Here is a 26,342-nt window from a genome sequence, read left to right as displayed (position 1 = left end):
GTATGAGAAACACTGAACTCAGAGATAAACATAGCATCATTTATGCAAAAAGAAAAAGAAAAAGTTGAGTAACTTACCCTTTAAATAAGAAACTTGTCAAGGGTGATGGGGGCAGCACTGAGCCCAATTGTGTGGTCAAAGGGGAAGATGTTGTCAAGACTTACCATAGATAGTGCCATTTGGAAAACCGACTCAAAATGAGGTTCTTGATTGTTGATTGCTATGTTATAGCTTTACATCCAAAATACTTACATACTTGATGTAACCCCCCAGTAAAGAACCGCCATAACGCTCTGGTTAAAATAGAGGCAGCTTCTCAGACTAACATGGGCAATTAAAATGATTTTACTTCAGGTTTGATCTAATCTCTATTTTTGTGTATATGTATGTTTTATTACCAGTATGGCTCTCCACGCCCCCCTCTCCCCCCTATGGTTTACTGAGACCAGGTGTTCTACCTACCTGGACTTCTTTTTCCACAATGTTTCAGTATTTTAGCCGAGAGGCGTGCACACATCCAGTCTGAATCTAATGTTGTCATTAGGAAAACAGTCAGCAGCACTCAGGTTTGATCAGCAACAGCGACCGCGTGCTTCCGCACAACAGCGGGTCAGCTGATTGAAACGGCACGCGGAAACAGTAAAGTCAATTTGAAATCGCCACCAGTTCTCCAAAGCACTCGGTTTTCACCCACAAACACCAGCGCTCAACGTAAACCAAAACGTAACGTCTTTCTTTCGTAAGCGGAATTTTTTTTAAGTGCAGTGACTCGGATAGTTGATCTAAAAGCAGTGGGCGAGAAAGATATGGCAAACAACGAGTCGCTGGTCGCATTGAATGGGACTCAGGTAAGTTTGCTTAGGAGAGTGTTTCACTCAGACTTTGTCCCCTGCTTGTGTAATATGGCACTTTTTTTTATTTAAGCCCCACTCTAAATAATTTACTAGCGCTGAAGTTATGCTGCTGTGTTTGTTTCCTCGACTTCACTGGAGTCATGTGACACGCTAAAGCTAGCATTACAGATGTGACTTTCGCTTCTTTTACAGCTTCACTGACAAAAATAAACTCTGGAATAAGTAATGTAATAAAGTGTACCCAGTGCAAGGCGGTTTGTTGAAATGTAAGTTCACAGGGGCAGAAGTGAAAAGCATACAGATGAAAAGACTAGGTATCCCTTCGCATTAACAGAAAGACAGGTGTAGTTTAGAAACCATCCGGCTTTACAGTGAGGCATCCTATCCAGCTGTTTCGCCAAGTGTTGCAGTATAAGGCTGTGTATGTTATTCAGATTTAATTAAAAAGTTGTTGTTGGGATATCATGAAAAATGTGTCTGTTCCCCCTGTCAGAGATGCAGTCTTTATATGTCTCTCTTTTTTAATTTTTAAAGATTTCATACATTGGGCACGACTGTAAGGAAATTCCAGAGTTCCTTGGAGAGACCTATGGCCAATTTGCACGAAGGCTGGATCTGAGTTTTAATCAGCTCAGGTAAGATTAGCGAAGCGCACAACATGTAATCAGCTGCACATCTTCCTCTGCCTGCTACTGGGAGACATGCGTCTTCACATCAGGTGCAACTGAATGTGTACCCTGGGTTTACAGGTGGTCACGGTGTCATCAGAAGATCAAAAAGCTGAATGAGTGCTAGAACTGGGCTGGTGCCACGCTGAGGCGGGATAAAAGGCATCATCGATAAATGTGACATGCTAATTCAGGGGCAAATAGAAGAAAAGATTCCTCTGTCAGGACATGAAGGAGCACCTCGTGGCAGCCGCTTCAGAGGGGGCTGCCATTTCAACAGCAGGACTAGCATAGTTGATGTGGCAAGTAAAAGAAAAGAGATGATGGTTATAAGGTGCTTTTGTTTCTGAAGCCCTTTCATGACTGTCAGGCCATGAAGCCATCTCAGTTGGGCCCTTTTCTGGTTAGAAATTGTTGTCTCGAGGCAGGTGTCTGTAGTGGGTATTTGGAGTTTAAATGGATTTATATAGTGCAAAACCCCTCAATTGAAAAATCTTTTTTAAGGTTCAGGAATATCTGAATGGGCCAACATGAGTTTCTTGGAAGCCCATGATCTGTTATCACAGAATTTACACACACAGTGCAGAGCTCACCTTTACACAGGGTGTTGAGTAAGTCGCAGTCCTTGTAAATCTGCTACGGTGGGCAAACAGAGATCTTTAGGTCCTTGGCTAAGCCTGATATACAGAAACCTGTCACACATTTTTCTTTTGTTTGTTTTGTCTAAACATCTGCAACTGGTAAAACAAATATTTGTAGCTGCATTCTCATTACCTTGACCAGCAGTATCCTATCATGCTCTTCATTCAAATATAGTCAGATAATTTGAAACATTTTCGTTTTCAAATAGCTAACAGTAGGCAAGATGATACCAAGTGTCCTTTTTGCTTACAATAAATATTTTTTTGATTAGATGACCATACGTGAGGTTCCTAAACCAGTACAATTAGCAAAAGTCCTATATAGTATTACACCTTGTCACATGACTAAGCATTGTACTGAATACACTGTTTGACACCAATTGTTTTTAGGCGTTACCTCAGAGGAAATGAAAGCACGTAATCTCTCACAGGGAGCATTATGGCATGAGACTGGAACAACTCTTGTGTCTGTGGGTTTTGGGGATATTAAGACGGGCATTATGTGAGTTGCCCTTGAAGCTGTCACGTTAAGAGCTTCATGTTTAGAATGAAATATTTATGACTCAGAAATGACTAATTTATTATTGGTTTTCAGTTCAGCTAATCTCAGATGTCAGATATCATTACTAAACTTCAAAGGGTGGTATGCACAGAGAAGTGGTGCAGAAGTAAGCTAAGCAATACTTGAACCATTTAGGGCTCATGTCTGTGCAATATTGATTGATGGTTTGGTAGTGGAAAAAGTGATGTTATACCATGCTTAATTCTAATGATTTAGCTTTAGATTTGGCTAGATTTTATTTTCAAAGCTGCTTTATTTCCCTCAATTTCTGCGTTCTGGTTCATTCATGCGCTTGTTGTGAAAATGAGTGTTTGTACAGTGTGTTAAAGCTGATTCCAACATGACATTAATATAACAGAACATTAAAAGATGAAAGTATGCATTGCCAACATGCTAGTATTAGTTCCTTCTGGTATCACCATAAACACACATGACCACATTAGAAACTGGATAAACACGTCAACATGTGACAAAGTTGTAGCACCCACTGTTCATTTCCCATTCCCCAGTTTTGATATACAAGAAACAATAAACCACTGATGCATCATATTTTGTGCTGCTGTACAATGTATTGAATAATTTGATAAGGTTATAACCAATATTATTGGTAAAAGTTTCTAAGCACACTTTCACCTTTATAATATAGGAAATCTGCACACCAGATAGGTAAACACTGTTATTTATCTCATAATGATAACATTCAAAATTCTGCTGCTCTTATACGTCAGAGACATTTGTGAATATTGACACCGTGACCTTGTTTCAATGTCAGCTCAAGCAAACCAGGTGTAAACAAATGCACATGTTGGTTAAACTCAGTGGACTACCTTCAGCATCGTGCACTTCTTCATGCTGCCTGACTCAAATCTAGAGGGAGACATTGTCAGAGTTTGTTGTAGCTAATGTGCTTATTTCTGTCAGCTCAATTGACAACACTCATCCAGCAACCTGACAATGAGTCACAACGAGAAGCAAGGTGCTGGCATTGGCTTTAACTGAGTCCTGTGTGGTTTTGTGTGCGTGTAGCGCATATGTTTGTTATTTTGTGTGTGTGCTTGTGGATGTTTGCTTGCGTGCAGTGTTTGCTCATCTGTCTCTGTGAGCATAACTGTGAGTGGCTGGGCAGGTAATGGCAGGATGAAATTATGGTAGTGGGCTGTCACACCTATACCTCTCCCTCTGTGTGCTGTAGTGTCAGCCTGTCTCATCAATGTGTTGAGAACTGTGGCTCACAGTGAGATTTCTGTCCCAGGAAGGGCTTGGTTGGTATTGTGTTGTCCACTTTGTTCCAGGTCAGTTGTGTATACAGTGCTGTGAAGGAGCATGTGCTATGTTGACACGATTTCCCTGCTGTGACTGTTACATGCAGTGTTATCACCCTGGACACACGAGGATTGAAGAGGACATGTGTCTCTGAGTCTCAGGAAGAATCCTAACACTATTACAACAGGGATACTGGTCTTCCGAAATCAGACAAACTATCCTGATAAACAAATCCCAGTTGGGTATCAACAGCCAGTTGTGAAATCTTAAAACTCTACTTTTTCCAGTAAGCCTATTTTATCAATTTAGTTATATATATATATTTTTAAACCGAAGTATAGAGATATACTGACTGACTGAATCGGTCCATTTTCAGTCTTCTAAGCCTGGATCAGGTACTCAGCCTCCAGTATATCCTATTATGAGCCGGACCGTTTCATTCATGCACGGTGGCACAGACATGTTAAATATCATAAGCTTGGAAACACCTCACTGTGAGTGAAGACACAAAGTTCGCCAAAGTAAACTGTGGGGGAGGTACAAAAAAGATTGTAAAAACTAACCTAATTAGACGCTTCACTCAACTTTGCCTAGCTGAACATTTTAAAGAAGCTAACAAAAACAAAGTAGATAAAGCTATCCAGAGTTCCGAGCCAGCCACAGGCAAGCATCCTTTGCGTGAGCCTCGGTATGAGCAAAAGATCAAAGTTGTTCCAAAGAAAATTATGGAGACAAGTGGAAAAGAAAAAAAGATTGATGTCCTTTTATTTGGTAAATGTATCCAAATACCGTAAAAGATTTGTTATATAAATCTGCTTTTGTTTGGTAAAGTAAAATATGCCAGATAAAGGTGGGCGCGCAGAAACTTTTCAGTTGTTTAGGTGAGAGAAGATCCTGTAATGCACTCCAGCTTGTAAAGTGTAATAATTTCTTGTATTATGAAAATTAAAATTGAAGCAAAATTGCCAAACAAGAGTTATTAAAGTTGTGCAATCACAGTGATTCTTTGAAATACGTTTAAATATTGGAGCTACTAGAGATATTTGGTAAATGTCACATGAAACTGTAACTTTGACATTTTTCCATGCATGAGAAGATACCAATGTCTATTTTTCCTTGCAGTCGGTCTCAGTTTTCACAATATCAGAATTTTAAATGTGACACTGATACTCAGGAAAATACTCAATAAAAAGGGACAAAATTACAAATATATAATGTTATATTCTAGGATTCTCTTAGTTAGGGGAAAAAAACCCCATAAACAACATTTTTAGATGTGCTTTTGGTGACTTGGCACCATATTTCCATTGCTGATAAAATAGAGTTGGTAACGTATGCTCTCACTATTTCTGTAAGAGCATGGTAGACTCTTCTTTGACTTAATCTTGGACTTAGACATTAAATGGCTGTGTTATTCTGACCAGCAGGAGTGATAATGTTAGCTCCCACATTAATGTTATATTATTATTAGCCATAGCCCCTAGCCACTAACTTAATGACTGCTATCTGTGCAACAATGTAGGAATGTAACCTGTTGCTGAAAGCGTTAGTCAGCGTCGTTTGAACTTATTAGGCGAGGCATTGAATGTCAAGGATGTTAATTTACAGGTAAAAGTCAAGCACTCCACCTCTAAATTTTCTTACCACAAAGATCTTTAATTTAGTCGTTAACCTACATGGGCTCATATCCCTTGTGACCCACTCTATGATCTGAAACACTGACATTACTCTCTGGTATACTTAAAAGTCTAATGTCAGGAGTCGATCTGCTACATAAAATCCACCAAAGTTTAAATTCATCCTGCTCTCAAGAATAGGAAGACCATATTGGACTTAGGCACACACATCTACTGTATGTGTGTGTGTATGTATGCAATGTGTGTGCCTCTGTCTGTGGGGGTATGTGCTCACCCAGGCCATGTTGGTGATGGCAGGCGTTTTGCATTTTAATGACAAATCAAGTATGCTAACTTGCATTTTAAAACGAAAGTGCTCTAAATGTCGCACGGCTGTCAAAATGAGATGTAAGTAGTCTGATGAAAAGAGAACAAAGAAGACAAAGTAGGGAGGCCTAGTACACTGAGAAATGAAATAAAACCTTGTATGGCCTGTCAACTGTGTCGTTTTATATTCATATCTAAGAAACATTATAGTATTACTCCGCTGCTCAAGCCTCACTCATCTGTCTCTTTTAATTCATCACAGGGACCGCTCTGTCTTTCAAGTTGCTGTATGTCAACACTGGAAGGGGCCTTCTAATTGACAAATGAGTGTCACAGACATCAAGTGTTCCTTTTCTATCCACGATAGGTAGACTCTGGTTGTTTGATGGTTTGGGGAGGAGGGATGAGGGGGTCTGTTATTGGCAGAAGCCCAGTAAGAGGCTTTAGACTGGGCCCAGAATGAGAAGTGACAACAGGAAGAGAGCCTGTCATTGTCTTGCCTAAGTGTTCAATCTGCAGAGATGCTGGTATGCAGATAAAGTGTCAGTTAGGAGGAGAGAATATGAAACATTGGCAGTATGAAGTCCTCAAATCACTTAACTGGGAGCAGCGTGTGTGTGTGCCTGGTAATAGTGGTGGCGTACTCTGTTCTGCTGAGGAAATATATTCCATATCTGATCCATCAGGCCTGTTTAGGCCGATATTCTAGGATAACCTGATCTATGTCTCATAAATTACAAAGTACGCAGAGCTCTCCCAGCGCAAAGAGATTTAAACCGGATAGATGATAGGGACACGGTCTGGAAGGAAATAACTTATTCATATGAAGGACATTGATATTTCGTATCCTTCTTTGGTACTAATTTAAACTAGAATTTTTTTAAAATGATGTACTACTCCTGGGAAAGTCGCCGGATGACATAGCTTGTCTTTTTCCTCCATCTCACCAATTTGAGGTTGTGATTGCTGCAAACACTTTTCTCTCTGTTAACGGACAGTTAAAATGATGCCAACAGAAAGCCAGGGTAGAGAAATGCACACAAGTCATGGGCAATTAGTTTAATCAAAGTCATATGTTTGGTACGTGATCGCTTAAGTCTTTTACATGAGGTTATATTTTGGACGGTCTTAATTATAATGCCTTTGGATAGATTTGAAATGATTATGGTTTAAAGAACTTTTATCTCTGCAAGTTATGCTTTGCATGAGGAAAATTACACAACGTTATGGTTTCACTAATGGCTCAATCCACAGTGGTGACATGATCATCGTCCCTGGCTCAAACCAACACACCGCTGAACAAATGCCATACTAATTCAAACTTTGGATACACTTAAGTCAAGAAAATGCTAAGTTACACTGACTTTCATCTTTACTTTGAAAGAGAGTAGATATACTTCTTGCAACATACTCATAACTGTCACAAATCTCAACTGTGCACTGCTGATTGGCTCTTTGGAGACAATCGTGGGACAACTCACTTTTTCATATTTGTTTTTTTAAATGTCTTGAAATGTCAGGATTCTTTGAGTGACGTACTTCTCTCATATTTTGTGGAGTCCTTATAAAAGGTCATCCTTCCTGCTGGCTTTTGAAAAGTTGTTGTGGTTTGTTTTGGTGCCATCCATTTTTTGAGGAAGTTGTGAGCATTACCATGGAGATAAACCACTGGCAAACCTCCTAGTTCATTAGAAATCCCCCTTCCTCCAAAAACAAAACAAAAAAGAAAAAGAAAACACATCCTCTTAGGACAAGTTTGTGTCTAATTTTTTTTTATCTTGCTTTGAGTACTGCAAAACAAAGTTGGTTTTCAACTGCAGTTCAGTGCTGCACCTCCTGTGTCGACAGGGAAATGCAGCTCTGCTCACGTTGCACCCTCAGTGCACACTTGAGGCGTTCGGGAGAATCTGGCTTAGCTCCTGGTCGTATTGGCCCTTCTTCTGCTGTAGTATGCAACAAAGTTGTAGCGTTCCTTCTACCGAAAGTGCTCTGATTGATTTAGGTGTGGGGTGGTTCCCAGGTGGAGCGTGCAGACAACAGGATGCATATCACCCGGCTATTTAGTGTGAATTCTGCAGACAATGATCACATGTGCTCCAACTGACATTACACAAACTTTGTACTAGGGAGCTGGCAGGATAAAGACCATTTAATGTCTGATCTGACTGATCCAGACATTTGTTATCACTTACAGCTCAGCCGGGTAGTGCCTAGAAAAGATCTGGGCTGCAGTGGCTCTGGTGTAACACAGCTGAGTAGCTAGTCAATCAGCTTGCAGCTGGACAGTTCCTTTATCCTGGGTACAGGATATATAGTATACAGTAAATCTTTATCTCATTGTTAAAACACAACAAAAGACAGACAGAACCATCAGTGTCAGGAGCTGCCGTCAGCCTTTCAGTGCATTCCTTCTATCTAAAACCATCTTGTGCTTAAGGATTCTGAATTGAAGGGAACATCTTTATGTTCCTTTTGTTCACATTATATACACTGGGCAGTGATGCCATTCCTTTTATGACTGCGTCACATTTTTTATTGTATATCCCAAGACGGATGGCGTGACACTGACACAGAGATTTACAGGCCTTCAGCTTGCAGTGGCAGGGCTTTAGAAGGGCCTGCTGACATCTAGCCAACACTTTGGAGGAGGAGTATAAAAGCTGACATTTTATTGGCTCTAAGAGGGAAGGAGAGAGAGGGAGAGAAGTCTTGGGGTTGGGGGCAGGGAGGGTGAGAGGAAAGAAAGGAAAAGATATTCTGTTTCTTTACTTTATATTTTTCAGCACTGCCAGCTGTCACGGGGAACTTACTAAAAAGATGGGATTTATTGGGTATTATTTAGAAACCTGTCAGTGGTAATGACTACAGCTATGATTTCAATTATCACCCACTAAATATAGCTTAATTCACTGCCTTGCTGGCTATAATGAGCCACCCTGACATCATTTTTCAAAAATTCGATACCATGCTATTTTAATATTTTATGTTGACCACTGATTTAATTTTCCTCCCTGGTGCTTGGCATGTGGCAAGTTGGATGGTCAAAGCTATTGAGTTCAAAGCTATCCATGGGATATATTTTTTCCATTGACAGAAATCCAATTAGTTTTAGTACACAGTCTGGCTGAATAAAAAGGGTCTTAAAATCCACAATATGTTTCCTTAGTGTTTTAGCAGAGTGCAAAGTGATGGATCTTTATGATTTAAACTGATGGGGCCCAAGTGGACATGCTCCCTTTTCTACTTTGGCAAGTGAAAAACAAACTACCCATATGTCTTAGTCATTTTGATAGGCATAGCAGAGTCTTTTGATATTGTGTAAACATCCGCTGTAAAGTGCATGCACTGGCTAAGATCTTGACTCCTACATATTTAAACACTTATTAAATACTTTACAACTGCTACACAAATTCTGCCGAAACACCATGTAAATATGAGAGAGGGAAAAAGTCAGATGTATAATTCATTAGTGACATGTTTAGTAAGTAGACCGTTTGGGGAGAGTTAATGCGTACTCAGGTTTTGACATGAGGGTGTGCATTTTTAAGCGAGCATTAAAAGGAAGATGATTAGGACTGGCATTTGGCTGTCAATAACAAGCTCGCTGCTTGAAGTTGATGATACGGGGGAATTTTGATAATGTAAAGCTGATTCCTTTCTCGAGTCTTCTCCCTTCGTGACATATGTTTTATAGTACATAACACATGTACAAGTCATTTAGGATAGCCTCCAACAGTTAGGATCTCTCCATGTGTGCTTTGCTTTCTTCTAAAAAATGGAAAATCACACTACTTGAGACATGACCTGTGTCTCTTTAAAGACATAACTCAGGCACTGTTTATGTTCATCCCATCACATTTAGCTATCTCCCAGATTGATGATGTAAGCAACTGGAAGGCATGGAACATATTAAAGCAGAGCAGGGAGAGCCATACTTCTACTTCCCTTGGCTGAATCCCAGATGTGAAAAAGAGAAAAAGTAAGGGGGGGAAAAACGGTTTGGAGTCTGTTTTGGATGATGAACAAAGGAGCTTCCTTTGGTATGGCCTAGGCAGTTTTGGTCGCTTCATGGCTTTCAATCTCCCACAGTCTTTCCTAGAAGGCCCAGGGGTGAAAAGTGAAGACAGATACATGGCTGTATCCATGCCAAGATTTTAGAGGATGATGGCAGTTTTTGCCGTGATTTGAATTTTAGGGGATGATTTTTTAAGAGGGCTGCGTGATAAATGTTGTCAGTAGATGAATAAATCCTGTGACCATAAAATGCAGTTGGAGGCTGTTGGCGGAGATGGCAGCTCTCAAAGGCCTCGCGATTACTAACAGTCTGATCTTGCATATTGGCGAAGACGAGGGATTAATCTTATAACCCCTATAATTTGAGTCCAGTTTAATCGCAGTTCACCACTCCTGGTGTGATAAACTATGCCTTATTTGCTTGTTCTGCAGTTGCAGAACCGGCTTTGCGGGCGAGACCTTTTCCTGCACTCCCGCAAAACACTTAAACCGTCCCTGGCCGTGGACAGCTGTGTCACATTCTCAGCACAGCTGTATCTCATTTCCTGTATCCATTTTAGATAAACTTACTCGCATCTTTCACAGCTTTCACTTTTAAAAACCACCGACTGTCCTTCCAAGCTGCCATCCCAAGAACTTGGTCAGACGGGAAGATTTTTCCGAGATAACGGTCCCTGCGCTCTCGCTCGGCTGCACTCTTGTTCTCCCCTTCCTCTTTGTGCTCGTTCCATTTGTGAAGCATGAAGAATAAGTTTAGAAAACTGTAGCTGGGACTGGGTTCAGAAATCAAGGGAAAGCTATGGTTCTTTTAAGGTTACATCTGACATCCATCAGCATGGAAATATGTTTTAATGGTCAGGCAGGCTGCAAGACATCAGTAAGCTGTTGCCTCACTTTTCCACCCAGGGATATATTGAGATAAGAAACAGTGACGGCATGTTTCATGTCCATGCTGCTGACATGTCTGTGCTGGAAAACTACAAGGAGAAACCCTTACATTTTGGGGCCAGCAGGCTGCGTAGTACAGTATCCTTATTCTCTGTTTTCCCTCTTAAAACATTGTTTATCCATAAGGATAAATGCAATGACTCCCATCACACTGGTTCCACTGCAAGCTGCTGACTGCACTATTAGCTGACAGTATGATTATGTGAACAACAGACCAAACAGTCTTCTGATCTCCTCTGTCTGTCCAGACGTTTGGTGATGTTTAAGAGTTTATCCCCACTGGTAATGGGGAGATAGCTTTTGTACTGGGGGCACTGTAGAGTTTCTTTATTTTCTCCCTCTGTCTGGATCCCGGACCCCTGGGTCCTCTAAAGCTCAGAACATGTCTGTACTCAGATGTTTCAAAACACCAAACAGCAGAGGATGAGTAGGAGAAGAAGGAGGCAGAGGAGGAGGAAGAAGGTATAAAGGAGAGACGAAGGGAAATGGGAGGAGGGTAAGGAATCCTCACAGGGACAAAGTGCACATGTACAAGCAGACCAGGCAGAGAGGCCCAACAGGGTCTATAGACTTGTGATCTGAGGGGCCGTTTGTGTGTCAGTCAGATCAAGTCTGTGGAAGAGTAGGAGAAATCCCTTTACCTTTTCTGACTATGGAAACCCTTATTGGCAGCTCGGCTGAAGGAGGGGGATGATAACAGGGAGGCTGCAGTGAAATGCTCTACTGTGATGGTTTTCATTGTTTTTGTTTCGCCTTCGAGTAAAACACAAATCCTTCCTTGGGCAGTTTTATTCATGCAGCTGTAGGGTCGGTGTTTTGGATATCTTAAACATGTGCATGGAACATTGTTTTGTCAGTATTTTATGACAATATTAGTGTTAAGACTGCAGCTTCTGGCTGCAAATTCTGCATTTTGCACGAAACTGCCATGCTGCTCGGTGCTTTATAAATGTTACGTTTTTATATTTAAAAGGAAGATGGTTGTTTTCATTGTTTCTTTCAAGAGAAGATTGGTCGGTTGATCATAAATTGTCTCTTTTTGTGCAAGGAAACACAAGAAATTATGCCACAGTGTCAGACTAAAGAGCATGCAGCAATGTGAATTATTCAAATGAAAGCAACATTCAGATCACGGTGTCAGTGATTTAGGATGAAAAAATATGGTATTTCTTTTTTATAGTTCCTTTAACTTTCACTTCTAATTCAAGAGTAATAATAAGTAATAAAAGTTGAAGCTATTTCCTTGTTTAAGATGATAGATTAGTTCATTTTTAATGCATGTGATTCCTGCTGCAAAAGGACACTTTGGTTTACAATTAAAAGGTCTCTTAAATTGAGGTTAGTCAGTACCAAAAAGAAACAAAAAGTGACAAATAAAAGGCAAAAACATGACAATACAAAGGACCTCTTTGTTATAGTGTATTTTTTTGTATTAGCTTGCTTGGGAACATATCATATGCATATCCTGCACATCTAGGTGTTTTGTTTTTTTTTTTCATATAGAAACACCTGCTGAAGATAAGATAACAATAATGCCATTGAACAACAGCGAAAAATGTACACTATACAAGGTATATAGAAATATCACTTTAATATAAGCATACATGATACAAAAGATACAGTTTGATATTTTTAAATGTCTAGTAGCAGCAGAGTAGAGTGGAATATTGCATGGTGGGTAAAAATCAGGTCAAATAAATAAAATAAATACATCTAACACTGCACATTATCTGTTTCAGTTTTATACATGGATAATAGGTGGTCAGGTTGAAGTTTGAACCAAGTTCAGCATACAGCATATATATGTGTGTGTATATATATAGAGAGAGAGACACACACACAGCTGTTCCTTCCAGAGAATGCCACACACTCTGCCACTCCTGCTAACCCCCTCATTCTGGGAATGTGTAGTGAGTGTATCCTTCCATAGGCCTGGCTGTTTAAATTAATTATTAGTTTTATAGCGAACCCTGAGGCCCTGCACAGGCAGCTAATCCCTGTAGAGGGCTAATCCGACCCCACGTTACAGAAAATCAATGCTGGTCTTTGGTGTAGGCATGCCATCAGGGCACGGGGACACATGTCAGACAGGCCTCCTGATTTTTTCATGAGGTGTGTTTTTGAAGTGGTAAAGCCAGTGGAGGATGCTCGAGGTAGCCAGAATTTAAAAGAATATCCGGAAGCGATAAAAAAGGCTTGTATGACCAACTTTCTCTTGGGGTGCTAGTGATGCAAGTGTGTGGTTTTTTGGTGAATTATTTTAACTGAAAGCAGATATGGAGATGCATGGAGAGAAGTCGTGCTGTCAAAAAGTTAGTATACATTTAAAAAAAATAAAATCCATATTTGCAGCCTGAGCTAGATGTTTTTGATTAAGGTAATAATAATATTGCTAAAAGCTATAAAACTATTAAAAGATTTATGTAAGTACACAAAGTAATAACACGACACCAACTCCCTTAGTATTTTGTAGGGCTTTTATGGTAACTCTTACCTTGTCAGGGCGTGGGCGCAGTTCCTCTGGGGGTGTTTCTGGCACAACACGGGACTTTGGCAACGTATCCTTTGGGTCCTTTGGTTTTCCTTTGGTAATTAGGCTTGTTGCAGCACATTCCCTGCGTAGTGGATCAGATTGGGATGTGGGGAGTTCAGTAGAATTTGTGGCTCTGCTTTTAGGAGGCACCATTACAATGGTAGGGTGCGCTAGCTAGTCTGCAACAGTGTTTAGCTGGATAGGAGATGTAAATGTTAGGACCCAAAGTAACCCAGAAGAAGACTTTGCTTTGTAATTCTCATAAGATGTCATTGGTTTTATGTTTTGGCTGATGGGTCTATAACACAAAACACACAATAGTATATGTCTGTGTTACAATGGCCTTCTGGAAAACTGATGACAGGATGTGCGCGGTGGTTGGGTATCCTGCAGTCAACAAGGTTTTTGAAGCGATTTGGTTTGCGCTGAGTGACTGCAGAGCATGTCAAGTAGTTTGAGTTATGTCGTGTTTGCTATTTTCACTGGTTTGGTGGCTGAGGATTGGTGCCAGTGGAGTCTCGCTGTAAACATCAGCCTTGACTGTTTGCCTGATAATTTGGATGAAGGGAAGGATTGAAGTAGTCATTTTGAAAATGTCAATTGTGTCTTTCTAGTAATAAATCTTTTCTTATGACCCAAAATGAGAACATCCTATTTTGTCTTGGCAATGATACAGACAGTCTGTGATTTGAGATCAGTTTAATATCTTGTCAGATTTGATCCATAGTAAAAAATTGAAACCACCATTCATTTCTTTTTCTCTGTCAGGGTTTAATACATTCAGAGACGATATGAATATTTCTCATTCCTCAGTCTCATTTCATATTCTCAACTGCCTGTCAGTAATTGGAGGAGAGAGAGAAGAGAGATGATCTGACCCAGTCCCCTACTTTTTTTTCCACCTCTCTTTCTGCCTATTAGTTTGGCTTACCAGCTTCTCTCTCTCTCCCACAACTCACACACACACGGAGACTGGCAAGCTGAAGATAATAGCTTTCATAATGTGTGGCGCTTCATTCCAAGCTATTTTGTGTTTCTCTTTATGACAGAACAAAAAAATGTCGAGCCCAGTCAGTCTATTCATTTCCTCTAGTGGGAGATTAATGAGATGAACACTGCCGTCTCGTGCCTTTTGTGACAGGCTTCAAAGTCCCTGTACAGGAGGACCTGCGTCTGTTCATCTGTAGAGTTCACACACAGGCTGGCTTTTTATTTCCGTTACAGTGTAGCAGTCGATTAGGAGGCTACCTCGTGATCCTAAACTATATGGGTGCAATTAATCTTGACATAGATAAAGTGATCAGATATGCTGTGCGCTTTCTTCGCGGTAGTGACGTCACTCAGCAAATGTTTTAAGCATCTACGACATCTGACCTAAACATAGTTTGCTCTGGGATTGAATTCATGAAGTGGAGCCCTTGTGAGCGGACTGTGGCTATGGTGAGGATGCCACTTGAAAGGAGTGACGAACACAGAACTCCTTGTGTGTTATCACGAGACGTTTGGGTTTTGACCATTTGGGATTTTCTTACTATTTAAAACGGAGTAAAGCATTCAATCTTATAAACTAAATATAAGGATCTTTAATGCATCACTACTACTTTTATTTATGTCGTCCATACACAAATGTCTTGATTTTATTCCCCTTTTTTTTTTTTTATTTTGGCTTCCAAGGAGCCAGACTGTCTGTATTTTCATTAATGTGGTCAAGAGCATTAGTTCCCCAGGCTTTCTAAAGGTCTTTCTGAAGTTTTTCTTTGGATACTGGCTGCATTTTCAGAGGAATGCTTTTTTTTTGTTTGCTTGTTTGTTAAACTATTTGACACTGACCTATGAATCACCCAAGCATTTCAGGCATAAAAACCCAAGGGATGAACCAGTGTTGTGGCTACATATACAAAAGAACCCATTTTTAATTGTATCTTTAGGCACCTTGTTATTAGCAGCCTGTAAAACAAACACATCCCACATTCCCCTTTTTTAGATGAATTTCCAAAACATGTCAGATAATAGTTTTACAGAAATAAAATAGTATTTCTGCACCCGCAAGGTGATTCTCAAACTTGAAAACTTGACATATCTCAGCATGGTGTGTAGTGGAGATTGGTGGAGGCTGAGGCGTGCCAAATTACCCAAGAACTGGGATGAAAATCAGTCGTAACAAGTCTTATGGAGGGATTACATCAAATTTGAAAAATTTGGCTCAAATTGTCATCAGTGTGTGGACGGTAATGTATGTATGACAGGTAGATATGACAGATAGAATAAAAGGCAGCTAACACCCAAAAAAGAGCGTTAAATGTCTTTTAAGACGGTTGGAGAACTATTTCTGAAGACTATTTAACGAAATCACAAGAAAGCTGCCTAATAGAGTTCAGGCTGTGTAGGACAATAAAGATAATCAGACCAAATATTAACTTACAGGCTTGTTAGAACTATACAATCTCTGTTTTCACCTGATGTACTGTGTACCATTTATGTTTGCAGATGTTTTTTAAAAAAAAATCACTGCATCTCTTTCCCATTTAGCAAAATATAAAGAACTGAACAGCGACTCAGTACAGTACATCCACTTTACATGCTGCTTTTACATTTTTCTGATACTTATCAGTAAAATATAAAAACCTTAAATATTGTCACATGTTGGAATATCAACTCAACCTGGCCGTGTTCACGTTGAATAGATTTCTCCCAGACAAACATAAGACCTATGATGATGGGTAAGAGACATTTGCAGCTGTTCCTCTGCTACTACCACACCATGTAGGCCTATTAAATGGCAGTAAAAAAAATCTCTTGTGATAGAAGCAGCTGGGCCACTTTCGTATCATATGATGATCACAACAAACAAACTGAAAATATATCAGTTGCCGTAACTCTCTTTTACCACAAGATATCCTGTAGGCTACTTATTTGGACCTTTAGTGCCTATTAATCTAAAATGTGGTTTCTAACGCTTCCATTAATCCTGTTTGCACAGAAGGATGTAATGTTTTACAGCTAAAATTGCTTCTTTTACATTAAAAAAGATGGGGGACTGAGAGCTGACAGTAAACTGGTTACTTGTTACCATGTAAAAGTGGTGACTGTCACTCACTGCTTCTCCCATTGTGCTGTGATTGTAGTGTAGGCTTGTGGAGAGTTAGTTATCCAAATACCAGCAGTGCATAGTCTCTCCTTTGTTTTCATTCACTTTATTATTTCAACTTTTTTATTTGCGGTGTCAGACGTGTTTGCAAGGGACATTCGAGCTTCATGTCAAAAAACTCTTCCAAAAGCGAGACAGCTAAGACAGATTTGGAGGCGAGGCAAAAATCCCTTGTTTGTCGAAATTTTTTGAATGCCACATTTTTATCCAGGCTGCCGAGTGCGTTGCATTTAACATATCTTAAAACTTTGCTGATTTTTTTCCAGGCCAAACTTCCTCTGGCAGAAATTAAAAAATAACTTCCCAAACTGTGACAAACGCAAAGCATTTCTCTGAATTGCTTCTCAGAAAGATATAGATTCTTTTTTTAAATATCAGTTTTGCTGTAACCACAGAGCTCTTATGGTAAACCACCCACGTGTTGATAAAGACAAAAAACTAATGGCAATTCCCATTTGATGTCTACACGAAGTTCTGGGGGAAAGTAAAATAAGACATTTTGGAAAAACATTCCTTTTTCTGTACACAGAGCAGAGTTGTGTGTTTGCTCTACATGGCTTTGATTAAAGGTTTTGAGAGAGAGGAGACATTTCTTTTGCTTTATGGCTCTCATTGCCAGCTTGGCAGCAGCACTAGCATTTAAATGCCCATTAACAACCTTTTAACTGTCAAGATCTTTTGAAATATGGATATTTCCTTTCCTCGCTGCTTCAGAGCCACCAAAATTACTTTTAATAGCACAAGTGTTAAGCTTCATGAGCGGTAGGCTAGCTGCATGCCATTCTCGTGCAAAGGGGGTTTGCCAACGATGCCTGATTAGGAGTGCAAGGGGAGATTAATAGATGTTTCTTCCCCTCATTTGTTATCACTCTTTTAGCGCATTGACTGACTACGGCGTGTGATAAATAGAGGGAAGCCTCTGCATTTCCTGAGTGTGACACTATCTATCTACTCGTCAGCCCAGCTCTGTGTTGATGTGATGTCTCCTCTGACAGCACATCCAAAGTCAGCTTCCTAGTCCTGGGCAATTTCAGCTGCTGAGGGAAAGGTGTTTGGGATCTGCATTTTAATCCTGGCCTGTTTAATGTTTGCCCCCTGACAATCTGGGCCAGACATCATTTTAATGGTATGTACAGTGATAAAGCCAATAAAATGTCAGGATGATTGATAATCTGAGCATTATAGCAATATGACTTTCCAGGTCTCCTCTGCGCTCCAATGATGGTTTCCAAATTGAATTCTTTAGGCGTGCGCGTGTGAACCTATGCATGCACATTCACATGGTATGCATGCGTGCGCGTTTGCTACACCTTAGGTGAGGGGAAGAAATCTTGTTAGTTTCTAGTGAATCGGTTTTTAGTGCTTATGCAATACATTGTTTCCAAAATAACAAACCACATTGGCTGAATAGATTATCTCTGGGTTTTTGGCCTGCTTACTGTATTTGTCTAGAAAATGTGTATCGGAGTGGGGGACAATTATAAGGATGATTACCATATTTCTTCAGTTAAATAAATGATATGAAATCTTGCTTTCCTCTCTGTGTCAGAAACTGTAAATGTATGAACTAGGCGGGCGTGTGTTTCATATCAAAGCCGGCTTATTTTTGTCTACTGGGGATGGTTGAGGGGAGAGGATGCCGTTCATATCTCTTGACTTATGAACTTGTCCAAACACAGGTGGACATTGAGACTTCACAGATGGTAGTGAAGCAATGAGGTGTTGGAACAGCGTGTATACTTAAGCCTTTGCCTTTGATTGTTACATTTTGTAACGGCCTAAATATGTTACTTCTTTTTTTTATTTCCTATTTTTTTTTTAATATTCAGAGTTGCTCTTTTTTCCCCCTTTTTTATTTTTTAGACTGGATTCCTATGGAGGAGATCACAGCTCTGGTTCATTGGTTTATTGGTTGCTATTTGCAAACCAATAGTAATCGGTTGGAGATTGACACACATGCGCTTGCAGTGCAGTCACTGTCTCTTTGGACCTGTGAAACAGCTCGTTCTATCTTCGGCAAAGTCAGAGCAGCACTGCCTCTGACTGGCAGTCATGGAAAGCTCTTTGTTTTATGTAAATGGTGATTGATGACACGTCTGGCACAGCCTGCAGTTTTTGACAAAAAGTATTGATGGCTGCTCTCAGTAAAGTGTTAGTCCAGGTGACAGAGCAATCCATTTTAAGATGAATGCGAAACAGAGAGATGGAAAGTAAGAGAGAGGGAGAAAGACAAAGTGAGGGAGAGAGGCTGAAAGAGGAAACTCATCAGCACTTTCTGGAGCGAGTTATGTATTTGTAACTCTAGTTCTGTGATCACAGGCTTTCAAATGGAATATGCACTAACACAAGCACACACACAAGCAGATATTCTGCTTTGATTAATGAGGGTCACGCATGCCACGGCTCCACACTGTTTATAATTTTTATTTTTATTTCACCTTAATTAACATGAGGTCTCATTTTCAAGAGCCACCTCAACAGAAAATGTTGAGCTTGTGGTTGGGCAGTTGTTAGTTGACACTAAGAATGCATTACCATTTCCCACAGCTTGGTTCTCTTAGCCATTTCCTAATGACTATTTTTTTCTTTCTAATGATTGGAGGTTCACAAAGGAGGACATGAGGATGGGTGTGACAGAAGAGGATTTAGTAATAGGGTGAGATGGCGGCAGATGATCGGCTGTGGCGACCCCTAAAGGGAGCAGCAGAGATTCTGTACTTACTCAGTTCAGCTCCTGCTGCAGAAAGTTAAAGATGAATCTGCAAACTAAACAAGGTACGGTTCTGTAAATAGGATGTACAAAGCAGGGCATGAATTACTGATTTAAAGTTGTTTTTTAAGACTTATTTGCAGGTAAAGGCATGTAATTATTTTTTAAAGTACTTTGTAAAGATATGACTAAGCCCTTCAACTTTGTTTAAAATCCTTCTCAGTAGATTGACTTTGATGTTTATTGTCGCTTTCCTTCAGAAACATATGACTTCTACTGAGACTAAATGCTCCTGTAGGTTACATTGATAAACTAAAGGCAACAAAGCAAGAAAAAAATCAGGTCTTTCCTTCTAACTTAGAAGCCATCTTTGTTATTTTTTCTGCAGTAGTTCTGTCGCTGATTTCTCCTCCAGTGATACTTTCTCTGTCTTATACATGAAGCATCTTACACCTTTTCTTTTAATTTTTTTGGTCCCATTATCCATCCATGCAATGCAAAAGCAAAAGTTAAGACTGAGGAGAAAGCCTAATACAATCTATTAGGTTTTCAGTAAAGACTATTGATAAATCTGGATGTTTCTATAGTTAAAGAAAGGCACCTTTCCTTGTACTGCCCCACATTCTGAGTATTTTCAAATGTAGTACTAAAATAGGCCATGCATGTTTCGTCAAAATATGCTTGTCTGTCAGCTTGGGCTCATTTAGTGCCAGTGGGAGTCCCAAGATTTTATATCCACTGGATTTGTTTGAATTGGAAAATTGGTCCAGGATCCACAGGGGCAACTCCATCTCCTGTATTCCAGCTCCTCTTTGACTTTAGGATGATGAATGTGAATTTACATTTGCTCCCTATGCTCTCATGCTTTACTGTAATGTAATTTCACTAATGGAGCCACAATCACAGAGGTGTTTACTTCTGAGTTTAAGTAGTGAGGAATATTCAGTGGGTTAGCCAGCTAGAAACTGTAGATATCAGACAAAAAAAAAGTCTGCCTATATGAAAAAAGTGTATAACACAAACTACTACAAGAATGGACCTGGTGCTGATGTGCGTCTGACAAAACCAGATTTAACAGATGCTTCAAGGGGACCTTAACCCATGAAATCATGCTGTCCTGCATCCAGAGCCCCACCCTCTAACTGCTGTATAAATAGATTCTCGTGACAGGGTAATTCATCTCTGGCCATGAAAACATCAGCTTTAAAAGACAGCTCGCTGAGACCCTGTGCTTGTTAGGGGCCAGATCAGCAGACCAGATGCCTGGGATGTAAACTCATGAAGAGAAGATTAATTTATCTGTCATCCCTGACTTTGACAGTTGTTGTAAATTTGACTCTGGCCCCTGCACACGGAAGGGAGGAGGGGGAAGAAATGAGAGATGAGTAAAGATATGGAGAGGAGTGTGAAGAGGGAGGATGACATTAACGAGGGAGGGGTAAGGTAGGGGTGAGCGTGTGTCAAAAAATTTCAAACATACAGTATTGACAAGTGAACTTACTCACTCGCTGCTGGTGTGCACCTGGACTCCATCCGAGGCCCACCTCTCCAGATGATGGGTTTGGAGACCTATTGTTATGGAAAATTTTGGCAGTGATTTCTCTCAAAACGCACCCTGCCTCTTTACCATTTTTTCCCTACTGCTCTTTTCAGGATGGTTGCCTCATAAGGCACACTGGAAAATGAGTAGTGGTGGTGTCAGGGAAGCCATTTGGGGTCTGATTGATGGTAGCAGGCGAACCACAGCGGCCATGTTCTCTGATCTCCGAATGTGCAGGCCATGCTTGGCGCACTCTGAGAAACAGGAGAAGTTCTTTTTTTTTTAAGTTAATGCCACAACCAGACACATTGCGTTGTATTTCTTGTCACATCTCTGTCAGTGTTTCAGAAAATAGATGACAAATTGGGATGAGTGGAGTGTTTATCAGTAGAGAGGAATATGACCTGGCTTTTGATGGAACATACAAAAAGAGTAATGATGCAATAATCAAATTATTACTCACTGTGAGACAGATAATGTGTCTACGATTTATCTTTTCACTTAAACCGACAGTTTTAATCATAATGCAGCTGACATATATGCATTCATACGAGCTGGATTTTAATGTCATGCAGAGGTCTTTAGATTTACAGCATGTCTACCCAGATAACGGCATGTTCTGCACATCATGCATATCAGACTGTATTTAAATTTATGTTGTCCGACTCCTTTTTCCCACAAATCTTGATGCCAACTGTTTAATCAAGGTTTTTGTCGAGCTGTAAATGTGAATGTAGTTGTAACAAAAACTTGAAAGCGAAAATGCAAGACCGATTCACTTCAGAACCCCCTAAACATTTAACTAACACATGCAGTGTATTACGTAGTCCAGCCCTTCAGTGGGTTTATTGTATTTCTGATCACCCCCTAGTTTACATACAAGGTCTAGCATGAAAGCAAATCGGCTAAATTTGGCTGTATTTTTTATAAACACTCCTTATATGTCTGATTGGACCTAAGGGGAAGTGACAAATCTCGTGCTTTTATTGTGGATTAGCATGCTAATAGGCTTTCGACTTGATTTGACAGATCTCGTTTCCCCCAGGAGAGGGACAGCCTCGAGCCAGGCAGAGGGGTTCTGTTTGAGGGTAAGCAGGGGGAAAGGAGTGGAGGGGGAGGAAGAGGGAAGAGAAAAGGAAAGTAGGGTGGAATTGGGGGATGAGGGGGGGCGGGGGCAGGACATGATGCAGGTTTGGAAGTGTGAAAGATATTGCTAATTAGCATGTGGAAGAAAAAAGGTTCTGACAGGAGAGGTAACCCAGCCATGATAAATATGGTGACTTCGCAGTCCCTCCTCCTTGCTTTTGTCTGTCAGACCTCACAGCTGTGGACTTAAGAACTCTTTTCACCTAAAAGGAAATCAAAAGGTAATCCCAAGTTTGATGTTTGGAGAAACTCTTGAATCGGAAGGAGGGGGGGAAAAGGGTCGCCGGTGTAATAGGGCAAGGGGGTTTAAGCTGTAAACCCTTCACAAAAGGTTCTGACAGAGTGAGTTCCTCCCCAATCTCTGTGAGTGTATTTGGAAAGTTCTGAGCACCTTCTCCATGCATGACTAAACCTACAGAAGAATGGGGAGATAAAGGACGTTGCTGGATTTAAGCAAAAGTTTAATTTCACTACCAAAACAAATATCTTGTATCAATCAGTGAGCTGAAATTGAATCCTCTCACCTGTTCCCGGTTTGCTGGAATTCTTCTGGATAATTTTAATAGCAACCCGAGTTTGATTGACGCTCCCCGCTCATAGTTTTGTCAACATCGATTGTTGGAACTGGCACTTTTTTTTTTTTTGGGGAGTCTTAGTCTAAGAGGATGATGGAATTGGCTGAAGATTTGTCTGAATGTACAGGAGAAAGATGTGATTCAGCTCATTTTACTTCTTAGTTAATACATAAAGTTGTTCTTGAGAGTCGGCAAAGGATGGAGACCTTGGTGAAGTGGGGGCTTATTACTGACCAGCTGATCAACCTATTGGGCATCTTGGCTTGGTTTTTTCATTTGTATTGTGGTGCCATGGTCATTCAAACCAATTTTATTTTCCAAATTGTCCAAAAAAAACCCCCACATAAACGTACACAGTCATAGAAAAGCAAAGCAAATGAAAAATATTTGACCGTCCTCTTGACCGCTTTTCAGTTCAAGGATAAAGCTGCAGCACATTAGCTGTCTGTGTGAGGAGATAATACCTCTGCTGATGATAGCAGCTGACCTTGAGAAGCTAAGATGACAGTAATCCTTGCTATCATCCCTTGAACCCCAGGTTCTTATGCTAGGTGCATGTCTGTCCACTTACACACCCACACAGTGTACATACTACATTTAGCTTGCTGAAACCCACACAGTACACGACCTTTCCTCCTTTCCCGTGACAGCTTCCTGAAACTGGCAACTGCAGTATTGCTTTGGAGCACATTTGCTTACCATAAGAATGCAATTTTCACTGATAAGGTCCCGGAACTTGGCGGGAGGTAGGGGTGGTGATCTGTCACTTGGTGTCAAAGCTCCGATCCTGGATGATCCAGGGGGCTCGCCCTGGGGGACAGCTCAGGGCTGAGTAGGCCAAAATAATGTCATCCTGTGGAAAAAAAAATGATTAATCTATCCCTGTCTATCCTTTATTCACAAGGAAGCATGCAGTGGGATAAGTGGCACAATAAAGCATATTTAAATTTCATTTATAGCACATTAGGCTGTTGTTAAATTGCCTCATCATTCTAATTTAGGGGAATTTAAAGACTGAGACAGATGGGAATAAACATTAATATATGTAACCAAAAAATAAATACTAAAAAAAATAACTAAACTTTTCTGTGTTGGAAATTTTCAACACTTTGACCAGAGTACCAGTTAGCATGAAAGTGTGCAGCCTTGGGATCTACGTACCCTTTGAGAGCTGGTATGCAGTACACATAAAAGTAACCAGGGTGAATATCAGAGCTGAGAGCCTCGCCATAAATACTCAGGTCAAAGCTGTCAGCTAGAACGCTTCTCTTCATGGTCTGTCTTCTCTTTTTAGTTTTAATCCCCTCGTCATGGGATGAATGGGTATGAGAGAGAAACAGATACAGGCAGAGATACTACAGATTGGAAAGAGCACGAAAAGTAGGAGAAAAACGCACTCTGAAGTGTGTGTGAATCCATAATAGCGCTACTTAATGACACAAACTATCTTCCCTTGCTGTCGGAGAGAGGCTAGGCTTCCTCAGAGTCTCAGAGGGCCCTCTGTTACAAAACAGAAGACAGTAGGGCTTTGACAGCTCCAAGTGTCTAGGGCCAGGGAAATAATTGATAGCAGGCTGCCTGCATCCAAGGTCCTTTAGCAGTAATTGCAAGCAGAATCTGACTCTCTGATCTCACCAGTGGTATTGGCTATGCCAGAACAGCCTGGCTTTGACAGATTGCCTTCCTGCAGTAATAACTTAGGCATGTTCCCTGTTTTCTCACACAAGGCCATAGAGCGCCGTCTCCACCACAGAACTAGCCCAGAATCATCAGTGATTATTTTAGATGTGTATTTTGCTTTTAGCTCTTGGCAGATTTTTCTGACAGGATGCTCTTCGAGTAATGGTTTTGCCTGCAGTCAGCCGCTCCGTATATTGTTTTCCATCGTAATGTCTTTTTGTAAGCAGAATGAAATTGTTGGTAGAAGCTGGGATTGTGCACGTGTTAACATAGAGTTGCGAGGCGGAAGGCGTCGAGTGAGGCTCGTGAAGAGCAAATGGATACGGCAGAGTTCTTTCGTTTTAAAATTTGCTCGTCAAGTCAAACGTTTACTGCCTTTAGAAGGGCTGTAATGACTGTTACAGATCAGCTGTGGTGCCGAAATCTTTTAGTTAAAAAAAAATGGAGTCGCCAAACACTCTCCGTTGTCATGGTTCTTGAAATTGAATGACAGCCTGAAGGCTTTATGGCCTTTTGAGGGATAGTCCTCTTCCCCCTCTCCCTCCTCTCCTCTCCTTGTCTCCTCGCCCTCCTCCCCTCTCGCTCAGTGGCACTCTTCCATGCTCACTGTCTGCACTGTAAGCGCTCAGGGATTTATTGTCAGCTGGAGTTTCCTTGATGGGTGTAATAATACTGTGCCTTTCTCACCCGCTAAGGTGGTAGAATCCCCTCCCTCTGCCGATGAGAGGACCCCTGCGGGCTGCCCTGTGAGCGCCTGTGTTCTGTGGCAGACTTATAAGCCTGGCAGCTCCACCCCATGGCTGTCCAAACAAGGTTTCTCAACAGGCGCCCACATCAAAAAGAGCAGTGTATGGGAGCTGCAGGAAAGTGAAACGGCAGGATGTTGCCTTTTAGTTATTTATTTATTTCCCCTTTCACAAACAGAAGAAAAGAGTTAAAAGCATGCGAGCTCTCCTGGCATTGAAAGGGTTTTTTTTGTATACGTGTGTTTATGTTTTGGCAGTAAAACAGTGAATTGTTGCTACTGCTAATTACTCTAAGTAGTTTTGTGTTCATAGTTGCCAGAAATAATTCCAGACAGGACTGATGAGAGTAAACACTAAACTGATTTCTGAATGAAAATCATTAAAGGGATGGAAGTGTAAATAGACACGATCCCCATGACACCCTGCAGTAGGAAATGTGATACTGTGGGTTAGTACTTGACTGCCAATATCTGCCAGTTAATCTAATTTAATCTTTAAATAAAGGCTTAAATCAATGCAAATAAACATTAGTAAATGAGTCTGGGAATAACATGTGGGAAAATATCAAAGACGAGAAGAAAGTTAAAAGTCCCTAAATGCCTCAAAGCATGCTCGCAGCTCAGCAGGCGAGCTGCAAAGGCGAGCTGCAAAGGCGACTGCCGGATAATATAAATAGAAGCCTCTTTCACAAACCCGCAATTAATAAAAGATCCTATGAGTGATCCTTGTCAGGGGTGGATATGAGCAGACAGTTTGTCAGGTCAGGATGGGACAAACTAGTCCCAGCTCGCTGTCCTCTTTGAAAGCTCGGTGGAAAGATAGATGGGCGCGTCAGGCTGCTTTGAAATGTCTAAACATAGACGTTTTAAAGGTGGACGCAATGTGAAAATGTAAATAAAGTTTATTGGAGCTTGGGGTCAGGCTGAGGTTGGATTTATGGTTTTGGCATTCACCCTTAGGCCCATCCGTCATCCCTTTGCCCTCAGTCACAGCTCCTCCCGCTCGCGCCAAGTCCCTCCCCCCCACCCCAGATCACAAGACCCTCAGCTGAACTACAGCCGACCTGCAGGATCCAAGGCCAGCTGGGCTTCAGATGCCATAATAAGAACCATTCAGTGCCTTTAATGATTGTGTGACTTTTGGACAGGCCTACCCTCCTCTCCTCACCCCTTTTTAGTTTTATATACATCACATATTCTTTCCTTATAATTGCTCATAATTTGCTTGTTTTTTTCCTCAACTTCCTTTCTTGGTTTAATTTTTATTTTTTTCTGCGTGCATATGCGGGGAGGAGGGGTTGTTGTTAGGGGGGGTGGAGTGCTGAAGCATGTGATTTTGAGTGTTATATGGGAGGTCCTGAGGGACATGTTG

The 26,342-nt window shown here is 40.8% G+C and overlaps 1 protein-coding gene across 1 annotated transcript in view; it reads left to right on the top strand.

Moving 5' to 3' along the window:
• The first annotated feature begins 554 nt into the window (after positions 1–554).
• The window catches only part of lrmda (leucine rich melanocyte differentiation associated), a 217,917-nt gene continuing 192,129 nt past the window's right edge, over positions 555–26,342 (top strand). Inside the window, exons 1-2 of the mRNA XM_085183757.1 lie at positions 555–848; positions 1,389–1,489. Coding sequence (XP_085039883.1) covers positions 807–848; positions 1,389–1,489 — 143 coding nt within the window. The 5' untranslated portion in view covers positions 555–806. The remainder of the gene's footprint in view (positions 849–1,388; positions 1,490–26,342) is intronic.

The sequence above is a fragment of the Neolamprologus multifasciatus genome, chromosome 13 (assembly GCF_963576455.1).
Source record: "Neolamprologus multifasciatus chromosome 13, fNeoMul1.2, whole genome shotgun sequence".
NCBI lineage: Eukaryota > Metazoa > Chordata > Actinopteri > Cichliformes > Cichlidae > Neolamprologus > Neolamprologus multifasciatus.
This window is presented reverse-complemented; position numbering and strand designations above follow the sequence as displayed.